This window comes from Dermacentor silvarum, chromosome 4, assembly GCF_013339745.2.
Source record: "Dermacentor silvarum isolate Dsil-2018 chromosome 4, BIME_Dsil_1.4, whole genome shotgun sequence".
In the NCBI taxonomy this organism is placed as follows: domain Eukaryota; kingdom Metazoa; phylum Arthropoda; class Arachnida; order Ixodida; family Ixodidae; genus Dermacentor; species Dermacentor silvarum.
In genome coordinates, this window is record NC_051157.2 from 41,698,494 (window position 1) to 41,719,550 (window position 21,057).

Here is a 21,057-nt window from a genome sequence, read left to right on the forward strand (position 1 = left end):
CGGGTGAATGATGATCGGGTACAACGCCACACACACTGCAGCCGCGAAACCTCCGATGATTATCCCCGCGTGAAGTCCCCTCGGCGGTGCCTTCATTGCAGGTCAGTTCATACAGCTTCAGTGACCACACACGCAACAATTAATCTCGGATATCTTGAGGTAGCTGCTGATTAGAGTTGACTTAAAATATGCTGCTGCTGTAAACCTCTGTCGGCTGTAGCGCAGCACTACTGGCGTAACGGTGTTGCGCTTTTACCGTTTTGCACCACCATTCAAAAACATGCAATCCAAAATTAAGCATTGACTGGGTGGGTCCTCACTTGGCTGCTTTCCTACCTGGACATTTATTTTGACCGTTCGAAGAGCTGGAAAAGGACTAATTTGATTTTACTATTTTGTTTAACGCGTCGAAGAAAAGCGCCCCTGGAGGATATCGTGTCAACTAAAGTGCGTGAACGGCGAGCAGGCAAGTTTCTGCGAATGAATCGCTGATTAATTACGGGCAAAAAAACGCGTGTGTTTTGAGGGCTAAAATTTGACCCTGCTCCTCGTGGTTGTGTGCCCGCGGTCGGGATGATTCCGTGCTGAGGAAAACGCGCGCCGTCGCAGCGAGCAGCCAAGCCGAGCAGCGCGCCCGAAGAGGAGGTGAGCGCATTGCGATGCGTCCGTGGAGTGTGGCATATTGTTTGTGTCGAATTTACGGTTTCTTCAGAGCCGGGAAACGTTTTTTGATTTTTCTCTCGTCATGTAAATAGTCCTAAGTTTGTTTTGTTTCGTATTAGTATTCTACGAAGACGAGTCGCCGTCCTGCGATCGGCCGTGTGGGCATCCCAAGTTATCGTTCGATGTGCGCAGCGCAGCACGCCCATTGAATTTATCGTGTGGTGGTTATCGGTGTGCCCGGTATTGCCTCTCTTTTTTTCTTCTGCTCACGTTACGAGGTGACAGTTGAGTATTGTGTGGTCATCGGTGGTATTTCGCCGTTCGTAACGAGCAATAGGCCTAGGTTGTTAAAAGACGAACGGGTGAGCGGATACGGGGGCTCTCCTTGGTGCGTGATAAACAAATGCACGTTTGAGAGCCACAGTGGCCTGCCTCTGTAAACCGGTTAACTTCGGCGTGACGCTGGGAAGCTTGCGTAAGCGTAAGCTCTTGGCGATGCTGTTAGTTGTAGGAGGTTGATAGAAAAAGAAAAGGGCTGTTGATAGAAGGTCTCTTTTTTTGTCAACCGTAGCGCGGCATAAGCCCATGGGCACAGGGACCGGATAGGTGTATTATGAGTGCAAATGTTCCTGCCGGGACCTTTAACTGCGCTGATCGGCAATGCAAACAATACATCATCTGACATTGACGTTCGAGCATCACGCTTGTGGCATTGAAGATCTGTTTCCTGTGCAGTTGCGTCATCGATGTGTCCATTCTGTCCCGAATGCGCGTGACTCGTCGGCCACTGTTTTGCTTTCAGGCATTATGGGCCAAACGCTTTCCGAGCCGGTAACGGCAAAAGAGACGTCGAGTTGTATGAACGACCAAGTGAAAGTGGGCGCATCGTGTATGCAAGGATGGCGTATAAGTATCCTTTACCGTTTGTTTCAAAAGCTGGATCTGTGCGTTGCCAAATGTTCGTCTTTTTTCCCCCCCGTTTCCTTCTCTCTCTCTCTCTCTCTCTCTTTGCTTTTTTTTTTTTTTTCTCCCTGTTGAGATTGTTTTCCCAGTGCATTGTTGCTACCGTCTTGTTAAAGTTTCTGCAGGTGATAACTTCCAATCAACGAGGTACAGCGCGAGAGGACAAGGACTGATAGAGATGACAAACACTGCGCTGTTTCCTTGTCCTTTCGCGCTGTATGGTTTTTTTTTTTTTTTAATGAATTACCAACTAGCTCAAGCAACCACCCTCGTCCAAACCAACCTTTGCATCTTAGGAATCACACTAAGCAAAAGTAGTCGGGGACAAAGTGGTAAAAAAAAAAAAAGAAGAAATAGGAACATGTGCATGCATCAAATAATTCTCCTTCACTCATTCATTATTACACTAATATATGGATCCTCAAATCATGCTTCAAAATGCTTGCACAATGTTGGATCACTTCACTGGGATTGCGCTGATCAAGTTTATTGGTCACAATGCAAGAAGAAATTTGAATGCCCTAATTTGCTTTTTACAGTGATATGTACAGGAAAAAACATCCCACTGCATTAAGCCAGTGACACTTTTGCAGGCCATGAATATGCAATCTTAAACTATTAGTTCAGGGTGTGAGGGAGTCTGCATTTCACTCTACTGCAGTCATTCTTTTTATGTTGTTAATGTTGCATTATGGGGAATTTCGCATCCAGTAGCCCTACTGGAACTCTGGAAACCTATTTTCCTTGGGCCATTGTAGGATGAATGCCCAGTACCCGACATTATTTATTGATGTTTGCTGTTTCTTCGAGAAATTCTTTGACACATCACTAACCAGACATGGAAGACGCCCACACTCATCTTCTGAGCCTCACCGAGGATAAAGATGCTGCATTTTTCGCTGTTTACGATGGTCACGGGGGTGCCAAAGTGGCTCAGTATGCTGGAAGTCACGTGCACCGCAAGATTGTCTCTCAGCCATCATATCGTAAGCAGAGCATTCACATATATTGAGGGCAGCCTCAAGGCTCACAAGAGTTAATCATTTGCATTAGGAAGAGGCCTGCTTGGACAGGTGCAATATTATATGCATAAGTTCATACACACCTGTGAATTAAGGCAAAGTCTAGCAGAAATGAGGCAGAACAGTCTGCCCATGCATGATCATATAGGTTGCATTGTCATGCACAGGCAGGCAGAACCACCAAGTTAGTTACGACTCCAAAAGTACCTGTGCTCCGGTTACTTTTATCCGAGGGCATCTACCCTTTGTCAGATTTATGCAGGCTATTTTACGTGTGATGCCAGGCCATTTACTGCAGCTCCTGCTGCATCCCCACACACCATAATTCAGGAGGTCCAGGGGAGCTCTTATTATTAACACTTCATTGTTTTGGAGTGTGGTGAGCAAATTCAACCAATGAACACAGCCAATAAACCTTGGTCATGTTCATAATGACCCGTAAACATTTGATGAAGACTGTAAATGGAGCATTCCATGCACATATTCTGCTGGTTGTGTCCTAAGGTGTCTTCGTCTACTTGCTTTATTTCACAACTGTAGTGAAATGTCTGTGCAGGCAAAATGAAGATCACTTTTAGTTCAGCCACATACGTGTGAGTGCAGGTTAGTAATCGAGGTTAGTAATCTCACGAAACCGTCGACCGACACGACGGGCAGCGCTGTGTTGCAGAGCACAGCTATGAAAATAGTGATGGCAGGCGCATGCACACAGAGCATACTCTTGTCCAAGCATTGTGTGCTAGGCTATTCCTGTGAGCTCCACATAGTCCTTGCTGCTTATCTGCTTGCAATGCTAACATAAATGTGCACACGTGCTCCTGTGGACACAATGCCTACAATAAGCGGTTGCAAATGATAAATGTGGTGATAAACAGCAGGGGCTATGTCAAATTTATTGGTATAGCCTAGGAGACTATGCTTGCACATCAGAACGCTTTGGGCACATGCGCTTACCCTTGCTACTTTCACAGGTGTGCTCCATGATATGGTGTTGACCGACGTACTGGTCGACGCTCCCATGAAATTAATGAAGTATTGGATATCTCTACAGTTCATTTCACTTCCATTGGTCTTCAGTTGGAACTGCCTCTCTTGCACGCACATGCATGCCTGCCAAGTCTCCCGGATTACCCGGTTACCCGGGAGACTCCCGGATTTGGACCGTTTCTTCCGGTTGTACAGTTGACAGGAAAATCTCTTGGAAATTGCAATTGTGTCCTGCTTCTATCCACGTTCAGTGTATTGCCAGGCCACATTGGCAAAAAGAATTCAATCCAGTCCAGTTGGAAGTTCATCGCGCAAAGGATTGCTAAGAAAGTAGTAAGGAAACCTGATACATGCACTATTTCGTTAACCGCAGAGCGGCTCCTTACGCTCATGAGGTTGTTGGGTGCCCTAGCAGCCCTAGACTCTCCATCGTTCTCCTCAGCGTCAGCCGCTCTGGCATTGCGCAGGCCCACAGTCAGTCATGGCTTTAAAAGCAAGGAGCACTAGTGCAAAAAGTGTCTTCAAGTATTTTAATGTAGTGATCAGCCGAAGTGACGTTGGGTATGTTGTTGATACCACAGAACAATGCAGAGTGCGAGCAGCAATTTAACATCGGGAAAAATACGAGGATGCAGTGCCGCTCGTCCATGTGTCGCTCGTCTAAGATGCTGGGAAAAGTCATTCTCGCAAAATGTGAAAGAAAAGAAATTTCTTAAAATAAACATTATCGGAAGAATTTTTGAACACCCGCCTTGGTTGCTTAGTGGCTTTGGCATTGCGCTGCTAAGCACGAGTTCGCGGGATCAAATCTCAGCTGCGGCAGCTGCATTTAGTTCATGGCGAAATGCAAGAACACCCTTGTGCCGTCCATTGGGTGCACGTTAAAGAACCCCAGGTGGTCGACATATAATCCGTAGACCCCCCACTATGGCGTGCCTCATAATCAAATGGTGGTTGTGGAACGTAAGACCCGACAATTTAATTAAATATTTAAGAATTTTTGAAGACGGAATTAGCAACAATGAAATGCTTGTATCAGTGAGACATAGATGTTCATGTTGTCTTTAGTATATCTGTAAATAAAATTGCAAGGAAGTTCTCCTGTCAGTACTTGAAAATATAGACGTCGGGGAGGGGGGGGGGTGTAGCCGACTGACCCCCCCCCCCCCCCCCAGGTCGGAAGATCTCCGGCATTTAGTTTCTTCGAACTTGGCAGGTATGCACATACAAGAGAGGCATGTGCACATTCTCAGACTGGTAGTTGAAAGGACTGCTGACAAAATATTTGTCATTCTTTTCTACTTGCATTAAGAAAAGATGCAAGCTTTCTAAACCTCAGCAAAAGTACTGGCAAGTGCAGTGTGTTTAAAGTGGCAGTCAGCACTCAAAGCATATCGACGTATTATCCTGAGACCAGCACCAGTTTCGCCATGTCCATTGTGCATGAGAAAGGCTTTGTGGGAAATAAGCGAAGCACCAATGCATTTACTGAAAGTTTATAGATATAGTTTATAACCTGGCACTAGTGTCAGAATTGCTGCATAGTAGACATGCCCTGAGCAATAACTGGCTTTATTTCTGGAGTCACAACGTTTTCTTCTTAGTAACTTTTTTACTTGTTAATCAGTCGTTACCACAATTTCTCTCGTCTGCTGGCATTAATAGTCTGAGAATTCGCCTCTTTAGCTGTACTACATTATTTTTAAGAACTGCCTAATCTTCACTGAAATGCCCAGTTTGTAAGAAATAGGTTACTGCTATCTATATTGATGCGTCATCACAATGGCAACTGGTGTCACTTGTAGCTGTGCATGTCCTTGTTTTATATGAATACAACCACATGCCATTTCGTACTGCTGTTTAACATGTTTCTTTTCTTGGAATGTGTTCTGTGATGCAGAAAGAGGAGATGTAGTTGATGCCATAAAAAGGGGTTTTCTGGAGGTTGACTCGGACATGCTTAAAGGTGAGGTTGGCCTATTTGTTGATGATACTGCAGTGTTGTGGCGCAAAGTGTTGCTTTTAAAGGGGCTCTACAGAGAAACGCTGAATTAATTTATACTGGTAGATTAACCTTTCAAAGCTGCATTTTAATTTGTTTGATGCAAGAAGATTGATTAGTAAAAAGTCAGTAACGCCACGGCCACTGAAAAAAAAAAAATGTTGCAGCCTGCCACGCGCATTAAAAATGGCGTCTACCAGTCGAGGACTGTTGTCGGGGGTTGGCTTCCAAAAAGCACAAGGAATGCGCCATGAATTCCGTCGCCCGTGGGAGCCGATGCGTCCTATCCTCGACAGGTAGAGCCGTTCGGGTCGACCAAGCAGCCGCGAATCACACTACGATGGTCATGCTCACTCCCATTGCAGCTTCCTTGACGCTGCCTACCCCCTTTTTTGTTTTCCAGTGACCATGGTAAAGCATACCTGCCAACTCTACTAAATTTTCAATAAGATTGACGAGTTTTGGCTTGTTTTACCATTTTGCTAATGTTGAGTCAAGTTTTACAAAAAATAACTTATGTTCACGTGAAAGTTTCGCTCGCCGGTCCCCTAACTTTTGTTCAAAGTCTTCTGATGAGTGAAAGAAAGCTGGAAGGGTACTATCTCAGAGCAATTTTGTACAGGCAAGTTCCTAAAGCAGGCAAAATTAGGCAACAGCAATGTCGCTGGAAAAGTCACTGTGATCAAAAAGAATGTGCTTGTCAGTCTTTGCTCTTCCATGTTTTGCTGCACCTTGTATCTAAAGTTAATCATGTTTATAAAGTGCGTATGCATCCCACAAAACGCACGTGCTCAAAGCAAGCTTTTAAAAAAATGAGTGCCATTTCACTCCCGCACCCCCTCGATGTCATGTCCGCGGGATCCTTTGCAAATGTTAAAATTCACAGGCTGGCAGGTATGACGAAGGCCAAATTTTTCCGTTCATAATTTTGCACCTACACTGTAATGCCAGTCATGTAAGTGCAATGTACTCACTGTATTTTTCATATCTCTTTGATGTTTAAGTCATTTCCATGCACAAAAAGTTCTTTTGTAAGTTTAGGAAAGCACTGCTGCTTCACGTGTGGTGATGCCTTGGCTGGGCTGTTTTGCAGATGAGGCTATGAAGGATGAACTTGCAGGCACCACAGCTGTTGTGGTGCTCCTGAAAGGTGGTCGCATCTACTGTGGCAATGTGGGCGACTCGCGGGCCATTGCTTCGGTTGGCGGGCATGTACAGCAGCTCTCCTTTGACCACAAACCAAGCAACGAATTGGAGACACGCCGCATCATCGCAGCTGGTGGATGGGTCGAATTCAATCGAGTCAACGGTCTGTAGTTCCTGACATTCTTCTTTTGTTTTTATTGGGATAGAAATTACATGGATGTTCCACAGTGAACTCTCGTTAAGACGAACTCGCTTAAGCCGAATTCTCGCATATAAGGGACAACATGGGGCTGTTTGTTAGGTTTTCTATAGAATCGATGCAAAAAAAAAATCCGCTTAAGACGAACCGCCTCAGACGTATTCTTCGGTTAAGATGAACATTCAGAGTGACCGCCACCGCTACTGATCCTGGAGGATAGGGTACTGGAGCCTGCACCGATGACCTGTGAGGCGGCAGATGCCTGCTTGAACTCCTTAGTGAACTTTTTGCAGCAGCACGAAGCTACAGAAGGATTTTTAAGGTCATTAGTTGAGATGACGTTGTTTGTGGCTACTCGTCAATTTGCACAGAAGCGATAAACATCCATCACGGACTGTATGAAACCAAGCAAGAGTACCACTTGGAAGACAGTTTTCTATTAAGTTCACCAAATAAATGCTTTTTATGTCATTTTTCCCATCTTTGTAAGTCTACTTCATTTGCCGTTTGAAATAAGATGGGAGTTCGTCTGTTAAGACAAACTTCTGGTAAGACAAACTTATGGTAAGACGAACAAGTTTTCATGGACCCTTCGAGTTCGTCTTAAAGGGAGTCTACTGTATATGCATTCCTACTGTTGTCGCCTCTGTCATGCTGTTCCACTATCAACAGCGCATGCATGGCTCGCACACAAAGGGTTAGGGAGAGGTGCGTTGCGAAAACTACGAAGCGAAGTGGACGTGCGCCGTCAATGCTCCTCTCTCAATGGGCTCAGTGGTGGAGCCAGGTCAGCGTTCTGCCTTCCTCGTCACGACAGAGTTGTGAGACGCCTTGTACCGGGCAAGAGTGCAGTTCCTTCTGCCCTGTTACCTTGTGTGCTGTGTTGCGCCAACATGTTGCACACGCATATCTTCAAAACACCATCTGAGGAGTTCAAGTGCGATGCTAAATCTTGCTATCACTGTCATTGCTTCGCCATTTGGCAGAAACTGCCAGATTTTGTTTACAGCTCCCTTTATTTCTGCACATTTGCAAGCACACAATTTTCAAAAATTATTGTAATGCCATTGCTGCATTCACTATTTTAATATTACTTTCTGTGCTCAATTGTGGAACTGGTTCGTGGAAAATCAGATGTTTGTCTGATAAACTGGCAAGGGCATAGATCACAGGCTAAAAGAGCACCATTGTGACATCACAAAATTATTTACAGCCATTTGGGCATTCGCTGTCGTAACAGAAAGCCGTGGCATAAGAATGGCATGCAAGTTATGTCATTCTCATCTAGCTAAAAAAATAAGTGGCCACAGTGAGGATTCAATCCTCTGCCCCACTGCCACTCCACTGTTTGCAACAGGTGACAGTGATGAATATCTTCGAGCCTGTGCACGTGGTTGGGCTCTGTCTGGCAAGTGATTCACTAGATGGCAGAGCGAGCGGCTGCGAAGCGAGCAAGGTGAGCTGCAGCCACTCGCTCTGCCTTTCACGTTTCCGGCGACCCACACACGCCATCACTCGAGTCCATGGACGACGATGGCAAAGAAGATGCAACGTGCTTCAGGTACCCGGGTGTCTGACGAAGACTACTACATGCCCCCAGAGTATGATGTGGAGTTCGCCTACAAACATGATGAAATGTTTGTATTATTTACAATAGGCAGAATTTTGATGTGGCTTGCTGTTGTCCAGGCACAGGTAACTTGAAACACTTTATGCCGCTTCTGCACCTCAAGCATCTTTTGAGAATTGAGGCATAGAGTCCATATTTGTTCTGGTCCGTTCGTCTTTAACGATGCTGAAGATGCAATGAATGTGCTATAACTGTATTTTCAACGGACAGAATAAATTGACTCCTGAAGGGAGTATGGTAGATAGGTAAACAACTTTATTGATTGAGAATTGAGGAGATTATTGAAGAGAATCGCGAGCCGGGGGGGGGGGGTTGGAAGCAGGATGACGATGAGCCCTCGGGCCACTCTAGAGTGCCGGGCACTTTGGTGCTTCAGCGACCCCTCAGGCGCGGCCCACTGTCGGAAGCTGTAGCTCCGGTTGCGAGCTGCGCAGAGCAGCCTCCCATCGCTCCTGGTGGTCTGACCCTTGTCACGGGGGCTTGGGTTTATTCGGGCAATTTAGAAAGATGTGGCTCTGGTGTTAGGACACAAGTGGCAGTGAGGAGAGGTTTCACTGTGGGTTATAATGGAGAGAGGGAAAGGGGCCGTGACTGGGTTGAAAATCAGTGCCCATGCCTGTCGCCTTCATGTCGAGTGCTGTCCTTCGTCTTCAGTACATTCACAACGCAGGAGCATTGTGTTGACACACTGGTGCTGCCTTGATTGGGCTGAAATCACTCTTTGCAAGTAGCAGTGCCTCATTGGCACTCTGTGGCCAGTGTACTAGGCATTCAGGCCTACAATAGTTTGGTTTGCTCTAGTTGGTGCAACATTATGTGGTAAAACAGCACTGAAGTGGTGTCCATGTACTTGTGATGGCCTTAATTCTAGCCTTTGCGCAGCTTTCAAAATACTCAAGCCAAGCATTGCATTGAGTAATCTGTAGTTGCTTTGACACGATATGAGCAGTAACCATATGACCAGGAGGGCTCTGCAATCACTGCAGTGGCCCAATGACTGTGGCGTTCTGATGCTCCTGAGCATGGTTGCAGGTACGACTCCCAGTGGCCGCGTTTCGTTGGCGGCAGAATGCAAAAATGCTTGTCTACCATACCTTGGACGTCCATTAAAGGGGCTTGCAACCTCCAAGAGTGTGTCATGAGATTTTGATTGAAATGCAAAAAACATAATTTATAGTGACAGAATCAAGCGTGCTGTTTTGCACCTTAATTCACAATTATAGTTTTAAATAGGCACAGAAAGTCACGAAAAATGGTACGTCATGCCACTTTGTGGTGGGGACAGATGCTGGCCACGTAACCGCAGATTACTATGCATCAGTCGGCTGTTATTAAGTGCACCGTATGTTTTGTCTAAAATCACAGTATTTATATTATGCAGGCATTTGAACTTTATTCTATGCACACTTCCATCTAAAAAAAAAAAAGTTTACACTAACAAGGGGCATTGCCTTCGTGGCAACGACTAGAACGGCAGAACTGTGGTGAGCAGTGGCACCCTTCATTTCATGGCAGCGCACATGATTGCTTTTGTACATCTGCAAGCTTACGAGTGAGTACCCCAATTTCTGTGGCCTCCCATTAAGATACAAAATGACATTGACTAATTGTGCCATGAATTGTGCCAGCACTTCACGAATAGCACTACTGGCATATCCTACCACTTCCCACCAATTCCGGCGTAAGATCTCTATCGCGCTCACCTGTCACTGTTTCCAGAATTCTTACGGTGTACGACTGCATAAGCATGATCACAACTTCAGATAAAAAAAATTCTGATGAAAAACTTTTTGCAATGTTTTACGCATTACCACTGTAGGATTGGACACTCCGAGACTGGTACAATAAAAATTGTTTGTCAATATCTTTAAAAAATTTGAGGTCGTCAAAAATTAATCTGAATGCATCCACTACGGCATCCCTCATGACCCACTGTGCACCTTTGTTGCATTAAACGACATATTGTAATTAAAATTTTTAGTGGAGTGCTCAATATGACCAGCTGAGATCCAAGTAAATGCGTTCCACCTCCTTCGCAACATTGAGGAGAAGTATGAGCACTTGCTGCTCACACTTCACCATGTATTTTTGGCGCTGTTGTACCATGCCTACTTGCCTTTGGATTTAACTGCAAATATGGAATGTAAAATTGGACATGCGTTCTGAATACATTTTTAGTTCATTGTAATCATACTTGACAATGATGTGCACATTTCCTGTCTCCAACCATGGATTTCTCTCTTTTTTTTTTTTTTTTCACTTGCTAGGCAACTTGGCATTGTCAAGAGCCCTTGGGGATTTTGTCTTCAAAAAGAATGAAAAAAAGTCTCCAGAAGAGCAAATAGTCACTGGTGAGAGTTGTCATTATCTCTGTGTGATGCGTCTCCTGATTATTGCTTAGGACGCTCCTTTCTGTGACTTGTGAAACGACACATTCTCATGCAATGTTCTTAGTGCCATATTAAAGCAGGTGCAAAATTGATTGTTTTCAGCATACCCGGATGTGGTTGTGAAGGACCTCACCCCTGACCATGAGTTCGTGCTGCTGGCTTGTGACGGGATCTGGGATGTACTTTCCAATGAAGAAGTGGTCGAATTTGTTCGAGCCCGGATAGCGGCAAAAATGGAACCAGAGCAGGTGGGGTATTGGTGTATTATGCGCATGGCTAGCACAATGCTCTCTTGCAGCTGAACTTGGCTTTTATCTAACACAAATAAAAAGGGTCAACCAAATGTCGACGCTAAGCAAGACAAGGACGACATACATGTTGATTGAAATGATTCTATGATGAAATGACGATCATATCTCTCTACTTTCTGTCTCATTCTCGCTTTTCCATGTTCATTACTCACTCATTTCATATCTTATTCGTATCATATTTCACACTCGTAACGTCGACCTTGTCTTCTTCTTTTTTTTTTTTTCGAAGAAGTCGGGTGGGCCAATCCCGGAGATGATGCAGTCTATGGTGCAATGTCGCTCTTTTTTTACCGTATTGGCGCTAATTACGTTCATACCGTTAATATTACCTACTCTGCAACTAATTCTTGCTTCTTGTGGGCACCAGCAAAGACGCTTTTCAGACACCATTGCTTGGTGCAAGCCCTGCTTAGTCCAAGAGAACTCTCTACATTTCCCAAAAGAGTGCCATACGACAGCTTTGCCTCATCATGTCTGTATCTATAGTGGGGCACCCTTTACATGGGCATAGTGCAATTTGGTTCAGATTTTATTATATTGGCGCTATTTACACCTGTGCCACTAATATTACCCATTCTGCAGCTAATTCTCGCATGTCTCTTTGAGACGTTCATTTTGATACCGTTTGCGACTCGCTACAACGCTCTTGAGGTGCAAAAGGGCTGTAATACGGAATGTAAAATTGGACATGCGTTCTGAATACATTTGTAGTTCATTGTAATCATACTTGACAATGACGTGCACATTTCCCGTCTCCAACCATGGATTTCTCTTTTTTTTTTTTTTTTTTTTCACTTGCTAGGCAAGTTTACAAGATACCCAGATCCCAGGTATGCCAAACCTGTGTGAAGTCAGCTAAGACGACCTTGGGCCGTATTCTGAAACAATCCACTTCGGCGATATTATCGCCTTGGCCAGCGGCATGCACTGATTGGCTGTTTTAGCAAAATTTGATGAGCTGATTGGCTGGTTGAGCACAATGTCATTCAATTTTGCTCAACCAGCCAATCGGCACACTCCTAACGGCGATATTGTCGCCGAAGCGATACTATCGCCGCAGTGGATTGTTTCAGAATACTGCCCCTTGTCCTCAAGAAGAGAAAAAAGTTAAGGAATGGTTCTTTATACAATTTCGTAACATCTGATAGTGCCAGGCATGTTATAGCCAGGTTTACCACTCCATGTAAAGAAAAAGATGGGGATATAATATAAAAATTGTTTTGCAAGATATGACCTTTGGCTGCTATTAGGCTGTGACCTGGGTGAGGAAATCAGCTACTTACAAGCCTGTGGGCTTCTATTATGCACATCATAATTTTAAGCTCTGCATACTGTCCTGTGTGGCTGAAAACTAGAACAATATTACACGCTCATAAGTTACACAGCTGCTAGATTTTGGCATCTTCGTGCAGGCCCCTGAGAGTCACTTAATAGGTTGCTATTTTTTACTGCAATAGCCTTGTGACAGATTTTATATTTGTCTGCTCTGACCACTGCGCTCAGTGATGGTTCTGAATGCACTCTACAGAGGGAATAATGACTAAATAAGCAGCAGAAAATAAGGCTGGGGACAATTCATTGCACAGCTGAAAAATCATTCTCCAGCTTTTGTGTTATATGTGAAATTTGTGCAGCTCATTGGATTTCTATGTAGATCAAGTTATGTTGCATCACTAATGGCTCTGTCTGAAACTTGTAATCACATTGTGAGAAAATATTTTGTCAGTGGTGTTTCATGTTATTGGTTTCTTTTTACGATTCGTGGCGAGTGATTGCATGTGCTGTACTGCAAAGAAAATAACAATAATATTGATATACTCCATTTCCTTATGGAGAAGTAGGCCTAATTACCCAGTTACCATGCCATCTCGATTCACTGACTGGGCTTATATGTCAATTTCTCAATACCACATGCCAGATTTGCGAAGAGCTGATGACTCGCTGCCTGGCGCCTGACTGCCAGATGGGGGGCCTTGGTTGCGACAACATGACCGTCGTGCTCGTCTGTCTGCTGAATGGAGCACCTTACGAGGAGCTAGCACGTCGTTGTGCTCGGCCCCCACTGCCTTGTCCTCCCTCACCGCCTGCGAGCCCTCGGGAAGGTTACCACTTTGACCACGAGGTGGCTGCATCAGTGGCTAGTGAGCTGCAGATGGACACACACAGGCAGGGAGACACGGCTGAGGAGAACAAGCAGCCACAAGAGCAGACGCCCGAGGAGCAGACGACGCCCACATCGCCGACGCCACCTGCTGCTCCGCCGTCATCTCTTAGGGAGAGTGGCGGCGAGATGGCGGTGGCGTGATGTGTAGTGGCGCCCGCAGTGGAACACTTAGGAAAGCTGTCCTCGCACTTCTCTTTCCGATACCTTTTTTTTTTTCCTCTCTTCTTTTTTTTTTTTTTTTTCTTCCCAATTCTCGGGCTTGTGGCAAAGAAGGGGCAAGATTTGTGCTGTGCATACAAATCTAGACTGTGAATGAGATAGCGGAACAGTGAATGGCACTGGTTGTGTACAGAGTTGTGGGTCTCACTCCTGGCATGCTATGATTGGTGGCCGCTGGTGGCTTGCTGTCATGTAGCTGCACAATGGGAACACTGCTGTCATGATCACTTTCACTACAGCAGTTTCTCTTGGAAAAGTTAGCAGATTCAGTTCAGCACCATTGCACAGCATTGACCCCTCTTTGTCAGAGCCATTAACCTTTTTCTTTTCCGTCTTTATTTTTTGTGCAGAGTAAGGGCTTGAGGACATTACTGCAGGCTTAGCAATCTGTGCAATGCAAGTTTGTCACATTCATGTTGCATTCATGCCTTTTTTTTTTTTTTAAAGTCATCACTGGCAAGCCGTAGCAGCCAAAAATGAAATTGACGATCGACCCCTCTGTACATTCACTCATTCCGGTGTTTTAAACGAACACCACTGAGTGAGCCGTTGTTTCTCTGTGCTTAGAGTGTATGCAGCTGTCCGCACATGGGATAGTTCTGCGTCTGATGCCTGGGCATAAAGTCTTAGCAGCACAAATTTGTCACGAAAAACAGAGCTGGGGCAAAGATGCTGCGTTACATGCACAGTGTTTGGAATTGACAGTGCATTTTGTTTTGTTTTGCGCATCACTCACTAGGGCCCTGTAGGCGCGACATTTTGTGCACCACCGCGAAAAGTGTCGTAAAAGTGCACGTTTGTCCCCAGCCGCTTTGGAATCCGGTGCCCTTTGTGTGAGAAGCTCAGGAGCACGAGAGAGGCAGAAGTGCGATTAAATTTCGGCCTTGAGCTGCTGCTTGGTGCCAGCAAATTTCCATTGTTGTTTGTTATTGTTGTTCAGTAGCAGGCACTGTGTGTTGAGAGAACCGACTCCGATAGGCTTGAACATTTATTTTTGCCATCGTGTTTCTTGTGTAATGTAGATAAAAAAAAAATACATCAGCTCTGTCCGAGCATGCCTGTTATTCTGTTACCTGGATGCAGAAGAAAAGTATACATACCTGTATATAAGCACATGTTTTATATGAGCGAGCAACAGTGTTACTCAAACGCAGTCAACTGTAAATATTCCGAGATTCCCCGAATCGGTTATTCAACATTTTTTACTCTTTTGTTTGTATTCTCCTGTGTGATCAGCAAGTGATCACACGGCCTTGTTTTTACATTGAAAAAGAAAAAAAAATTGAGGGGGGCAAAATTATACACTGGTATGTGTTTCGGGTGACTCAGTACCTCTGTTCAAAAGTGATTGTAGTTTATATTATAGCGGCCCCCTCCATTCTTTATTATTATTTTTCTCTGAAGTCAGATGTTACTTGCAATGCCTAGACAGTCAGTGGGGGTGTTGTCTTTTCTACAAGGTGCTTACATTTTATTTACTGAAACAAAACCTCTCACTTGCTTTGTGCAGTTTGTCTTTTATGAGTCTTATTGAATAGGCATACTAATAAAAAGCGTGACTGAATGGTATGTCTTCTTATTCATTCCCAACATAATTTTTGTGTTGTGGCTAGAGAAAAAGAAAAAACTGGCTCTTTACACTACAATAAAGACATGCAGCTTTTCTTTTTTTCTGCTTTCTTTTTTGATGCACAGTATTGTCTGACATCTTGGGTTCTTGCCACTGTGCAGTGTCATACTCAGCAGTGGCACAGTGTAGGGCTCTGGACTAGGAGCACTGACTACACTTTTTTTACTTTTTTTTTTTTTCATTGCTGAAGGTGCTGGAGCTCGAGAAAGAGAGAAGCAAAAGGAGGAAAGGTAGGGAGGTCAACCAGACAAGCGTTTCGTTTGCTATCCTACACTGGGTGTAAGGGAAATAGAACAGTATTTGTACATAACATTTGACTCAAAATTCAAGGATTTCAAGGATACCGAAGTTCAAAATTAGGGGGGAAACAAAGCTTACTCATATACATGCACTGAAAACTAAAATATCCTTGGCTGGGGGGGCTAGTTTCTTGTAGCTAAGCAGCTGCATAGTTGGACACGCTTCGAGCACTTCAGGTCACTTTTACAGCAAAGCTGTTTATGGCTAGGCGTCCATGTATTTCGTGTGCGCGTGCAAAAATGTGGGCCGATCCTGGTGATGGTGCAGAAACGGTTCAAATGCAATGGCACATACCGTTGTGGGCTCTGGACCTGCAGCGCGCCCTTGAACTAACCTTGTCCCATCTGGGACCCAAAGAGGTCCCAGGAACAAGGATAACAACAGACCTTACGATCGGATCTTAGCCCAAAAGGCCGACCCGCGTCGATATCTGCGTTCGCACCGCCCTCTCTTTGTCGGCGTTCCAACCGCTCGCATGCCTAGTTTCCTGCCGCTCTCCCGGAGCGGCGGCACCGTAGCGCGTGTATATAAGATAAGGTGTCGTTCTCCATTTTAAATTTCTCATCTCTCGTCGTATTGGCCGCGTGTAGTGCGCACTCTAGCGACCATAGTATTCTCGTCTCTGTTCCTGCCGTCGCTCTTCGTAGGCGCGTTGCTCCTCGGGAGTCTGGACTATACGCGGCCTCCCCATTCTGTGTCACCTCTTTGTCGTGTGCTAAAGAGCTTCGCTGGTCTTCCACCTTCACAGAGTGGATTGGCTCATTATGTTTTTAAGTTGACTTTTCCATTGTAATGATGTCAATCTCATTCTGGCATGATGGTTAATAGTGTCTGACTTCAGGACTCGTGTTAATGCCAAATGACTGAAACTTACTTTCCACCAGGCATTTCTAGAGCTCCAGAATTGGAGCCATAATGGCTGTGGTGTCATCATAGAATAAAGAACCAACTTGTGTCATATTCTAGGTCACTCTAGTGGTGTGAGCGAACTAGCTACACAACAAAATGGTGGTACAGCGCGTACTAGATCTGGCTTAGTTTAGCTCCGCGATATAAATTAATGAGTGATTTAAACAAGCCTGTCGGTAGCTCTGGACATGCTACATTGCACACTTTTAGCGACGCACTCATAATAAAATAGATGTCTAGGATTGTTTCCCGATATACAGTGTTTATTGGCATAGTCCCGGCCTGTGCGAAGCATGTTGCATCGAATGCTAAAAAGTCCCAATCCCAGTTTTCAAAGAAATAAGGAGCACATTTATTATCAATTAGTTTTATGTGCCCTTGAATCTCTCTACAACTTCAAGGGTTTTAAAGGAGGTGTACGAACCCGGATGGAGGTGTACAAGCCCTCTTGTGGAAAATTTTAAATCAATCAAAAACAATGCCACAAAATGCTTCCAAAAGCTTAGCATTGCGTAATATGTATACGAAGATACATTATGACGAGATGGCAGGCGCTGTGGATTCGGAAACCTTCAGTTTCGGTTTCGGATGCGTCTAGGAAGGGTTGGAAAAATGATCATAACTTTTGAACGGCTTACGATAACAACATAATTCTTTTTGCTAACTATTCTTGAATAGACAGAGAGCTTCAATATGCTAATTCCAAAAAAATCCAATTTTTTTTTCAGAACATGTGCTTTTGAAGGTGGTGACCCGCCTAAAAGGCAAAGCTTAAGCGTCCTCCAAGTTTTTAACAGCGGACTGCTGTTAAAAACTGCTGCTGCCGGAGGTTGACCAGAAACTGCGCCTCACAATGACGTCACCGCGTGTTGCCTAGCAACCACTTGGCACAGCTACGCCTCGCTTCGCCGCCGCTCTGCACCGCCGCGCCGACCTAAAATAAAAGTACCGCCATCCTTTGATCAACGCCGCCTCTCTCTCTCTCTCTTGTATCTCTGATTGGACGATGATAGCGCGCGCTTTCACTTTATATATTTTTTTCCGGCTCGGAGCCATGTTGAAAGTCCCCTGCGCAGCCGCAGTCGCCGGCGGCGGCGCGCGCCCGACCTGAAAGCTTCAACGTGGACTTTCTAGGTGCGCCACCTTAGACTTGCTTTCGCAAGCAAAAAGTGAAGGAAAAAAAAAAAAAAAAAAAAAAAACAAGCGCTTTGAGAGAGGACATGGCGGAGGAAAGAGTAGATGGCGGTACTTTTCTTACACAGGGACAATACGACCGCGCACCTGCTCCGTCTAGCCATGACGTCACTTCGCGTCGCCTAGCAACCACATGTGCCTCGCTTCGACATTTCAACGCTTCGCTAGGCCGCGTCTTCTGCGAGAATCTGCGCGTCGGCGGCGAGCCGATCCGGAATACCGTGCCGAAACTGCAGCCAAGAGGCGTCGTCGAGTTGAAGATCCCGAGTATCGAGAACGAGAATGCGAGACTGCGTTTGAGTATCCAGCGTCGTCGGGATAGCGATCCTGACTGTAGCTTGGTCGATCACAAGCTCCGCTGTTTGCTCCAGCCTTGCACCACTAATGCAAGCTGCGCTCTTTTTTTTATTTTTAAGGTGGACACTCACCACTGACCAGTTCATTTGCAGACAAGCACGGCGTGGTTCAGCAACAAATCATGACGCGACTGAAAGTATCGTGCCTGCAGCGCAATTCAGTGCCGCTAGTCCATTCCCGCTCCTTTACAGAATGAATCGGCGATTCAGTCTTTTGCGTGAATTCACCCTTCAGGTGCCAACTGCAGGCGGATAACCTTGTAGAAGAGCTAAATTTGTCAGCGAGTTCCAGTGCCATCTACAAATGAAGACTCCAGTTATACGAACTTTATGCAAACTCCACGCTTCAATAAATAAACACAGTTGACCCACGGCAACAAAGTTGCCTTTTCCGAAGTGTGGGTACTCTGAAATATCCCACCTGTTTACATGACCGTGCATAAATTAACACACTAGTGGTGCTAGCGACTAGCTGCGGCACAAAAAAAGAAAGCCACATTTACATGGCAACTAATGCAGCATTCATCTTCATGCACTTTGTACGAACACATACATCTGGTGCTTGAATTTGCAACACAGATGTAGTGAGGTACGTCTTCAGGTGCACGCAACATCTTAAGTACTATTCTTCTAGTTTTTATGGTTCCGAGACAAACTTAGCATGTACAGTCAGCAAAAAGTTTACGGGTCACGAGTTCCACAACAAATGTTAATTTCCATTTTGGCATGGCACCTTTAATTTAACAGCTAGATCACTATGTGTGTTGTAAAAATTACTGCTGACTGAAGCTGAATTTGAAGCTACGTGCCCAGGCTTTGCAAGAACACAGTTTCTTCGCAAATACTGTGTCCCGTAAGCGTTTGTGGCCTACTGTACGTTTGTAGATGTGGAGCTGATCAATATTCATGCAGAGCACTCCAGTGTCACATTTAGTGCCCTAGATGCTAAGCTTGCAGCCAGGCAAACCCACTGTGCAACGCTGGGGTGCAAAATGCCATGAACTAACATGTTCGTCTGCCTTATACAATGCTGAAATACCAACATGGTTTGGGGAAGCAATGCCCTAACTGCACTCCTCTGCAGACCTGCCAACTTCAGAATATGAGAAATACGACAGTCAGCTACAGTCGAAGCTAAAAAATACTGACATTTTGTGAATTACTAAATGTTTGCTTGGCTACCCAACATGTTCATTGTTTATTAAAGCTTCACTGACATTGCTTTGTATGGATGCATGGACAGGCAATTTGCAAGAACGACCTGTACTACAGACAAACAGAAATGTTTATGATGTTTAGTCATGAAATATCGACGCAATAGCAGCCTTGGTTGCCGATATTCTTTGGTTCTGTAAGTTGACATTACTGCTGCGGGTAGGTCTGAAAGATCAGTCTCAACTGTATTTTTGTATTCCTTTGAAATCAATGGTAGATGCAAATGAAAAATCGTAAAGTATTGTCTATATTGCAAACAAGCACTAAAAATCAGGCATTGTACAATAAAACATGAAAAGTTGGCAGGTATTCTTCTGTATACCTTGCTCCTTGTATATATAGGACCAATCCAACTGTTATCAGCACACGCAATCGCGTGCAGCTTGCGCATTTGCATCTCTCCATGTGACGCACTACATCCCTTCCCACTCCTAGCTTTGTCACTGCTGTTTTTTCCCCAGGCTGTGCCTTTTCTCTTATATTACATTTCCATAGATTAGCTACACTATTAATCCTGAAATTCACAGCCAATAAACAGACAACTGTCACCCCTAGGATGCTTTCAACAAAGGCATGCCACTTTTTTTATGGCAATATATAATTGCAAGGTTTACAATGATGCAGGTTGGCCAGGCAGACGAGGGTCATCAAGTGATATAGTACTTAATTTTAATATTTCATTTTAACAGACAATTTTTTTCACGACCCTGAGATTAAAATTAAAATCCTGTGGGCCACCTGCTTGACCAAGGTAGGTTGCATCACAAATAATAAGTAAACATGTGCTGCATATGCACCGCAGCTGGCACAGCACTGCCTCGTCGACTTTTAGCGATTGTTGCGAGCAAGTTCCAAAGGAGAAATCACATGTTCTTTTGGCCATGTCGAGAAGAAGAAAACATTTGTCGTGATGCTTTGTCTGCATTACCACTTTTACAACGTTGTTCTGCGGGCCTTATCCCTCTCGTCCCATGCTGTGTGTAGAAGGCACAATAAGAATTCAAAAGTGCCTCTCAAGTTGAAGGAGTGCTGACATGGCATTTTGGCTTTTTTATTAACTCCCATTTCCCTTTTCAACTACATGTAAAACGGCTCTTACGAGACAACCACTGGATAGATTTGAAAGAAATTTGTTTCATTTGAATTAAACGCTAGTGACTATTGGAAGCAGAATTTTAATTTGGAACCTGTTTATAAAAATTTCAGGAAATTGGTAAGTTAAAAAAAAATTGAAGCACGAAGTTCACATATCTGTAACTCTGTGGCAAAAACAGATATTACAGCACTGTAAACTGCAGCTGTTAGACCATCTAAATCAGACAAATCTGATATCTGAATTTACAGCTTATATGAAATGCTTACAATGTTGACAAGGGCTTTACAAAAGTCCTACTCATAAATTAGTGGTATATTTGAGAACTGTGTACAATACATCAATCTGTTCTGCTTTGAATGTAACATTAGGTGCAGTTTACAGAATTGTGACACCTTTTTTAATTGATGAGTTAGAGTTGAAAACTTGGTAATGAAGCTTTTTTTTATTATTTTACAGTTTTCAACAATTCCTGTTAAAAACATGACAGCTTAAATGGAAGGAATCTGCTTCTATAGACACTAGATCTTTAACTTTTTCTTTTAAATGCAAGAAATCTGATCAAAATCGGTGCAGTGGTTGACGAGAAAAATAATTTCTCCAAGCCTGTGTATTTGGATAGAAGCTCCCAAGCTAACGAAGCGTTAGCTGCTTCCTCTTAGTT

General features: G+C 44.4%; 1 protein-coding gene across 4 annotated transcripts; it reads left to right on the forward strand.

Moving 5' to 3' along the window:
* Nucleotides 1-419: 419 nt before the first annotated feature.
* LOC119449846 (probable protein phosphatase 2C T23F11.1) lies at nucleotides 420-15,260 on the forward strand. Of its 4 annotated transcripts, none has more exons than XM_037713114.2 (8): nucleotides 420-645; nucleotides 1,466-1,573; nucleotides 2,463-2,612; nucleotides 5,536-5,601; nucleotides 6,731-6,946; nucleotides 10,880-10,963; nucleotides 11,105-11,250; nucleotides 13,232-15,260. In XM_037713114.2, exons 2-8 carry the CDS (start codon nucleotides 1,471-1,473, stop codon nucleotides 13,616-13,618), a joined length of 1,152 nt encoding a protein of 383 aa, XP_037569042.1. In that variant the 5' UTR covers nucleotides 420-645; nucleotides 1,466-1,470; the 3' UTR covers nucleotides 13,619-15,260. The 4 variants fall into 4 exon arrangements, with proteins under 4 accessions (XP_037569042.1, XP_049521433.1, XP_049521434.1 ...); XM_049665476.1 differs by lacking the exon at nucleotides 420-645 and adding an exon at nucleotides 646-747; XM_049665477.1 differs by lacking the exon at nucleotides 420-645 and adding an exon at nucleotides 804-903.
* The last annotated feature ends 5,797 nt before the right edge of the window (nucleotides 15,261-21,057 follow it).

Bases quoted from the DNA above. Each gene is read 5' to 3' on its own strand.
- LOC119449846 (XM_049665476.1), top strand. From the start codon at position 660: ATGCGTCCGTGGAGTGTGGCATATTGTTTGTGTCGAATTTACGGTTTC. The intron at 1,574-2,462 runs GTATCCTTTACC...ATCACTAACCAG, and splicing joins TATGCAAGGATGGCGTATAA to ACATGGAAGACGCCCACACT. The intron at 5,602-6,730 runs GTGAGGTTGGCC...GCTGTTTTGCAG, and splicing joins TGACTCGGACATGCTTAAAG to ATGAGGCTATGAAGGATGAA.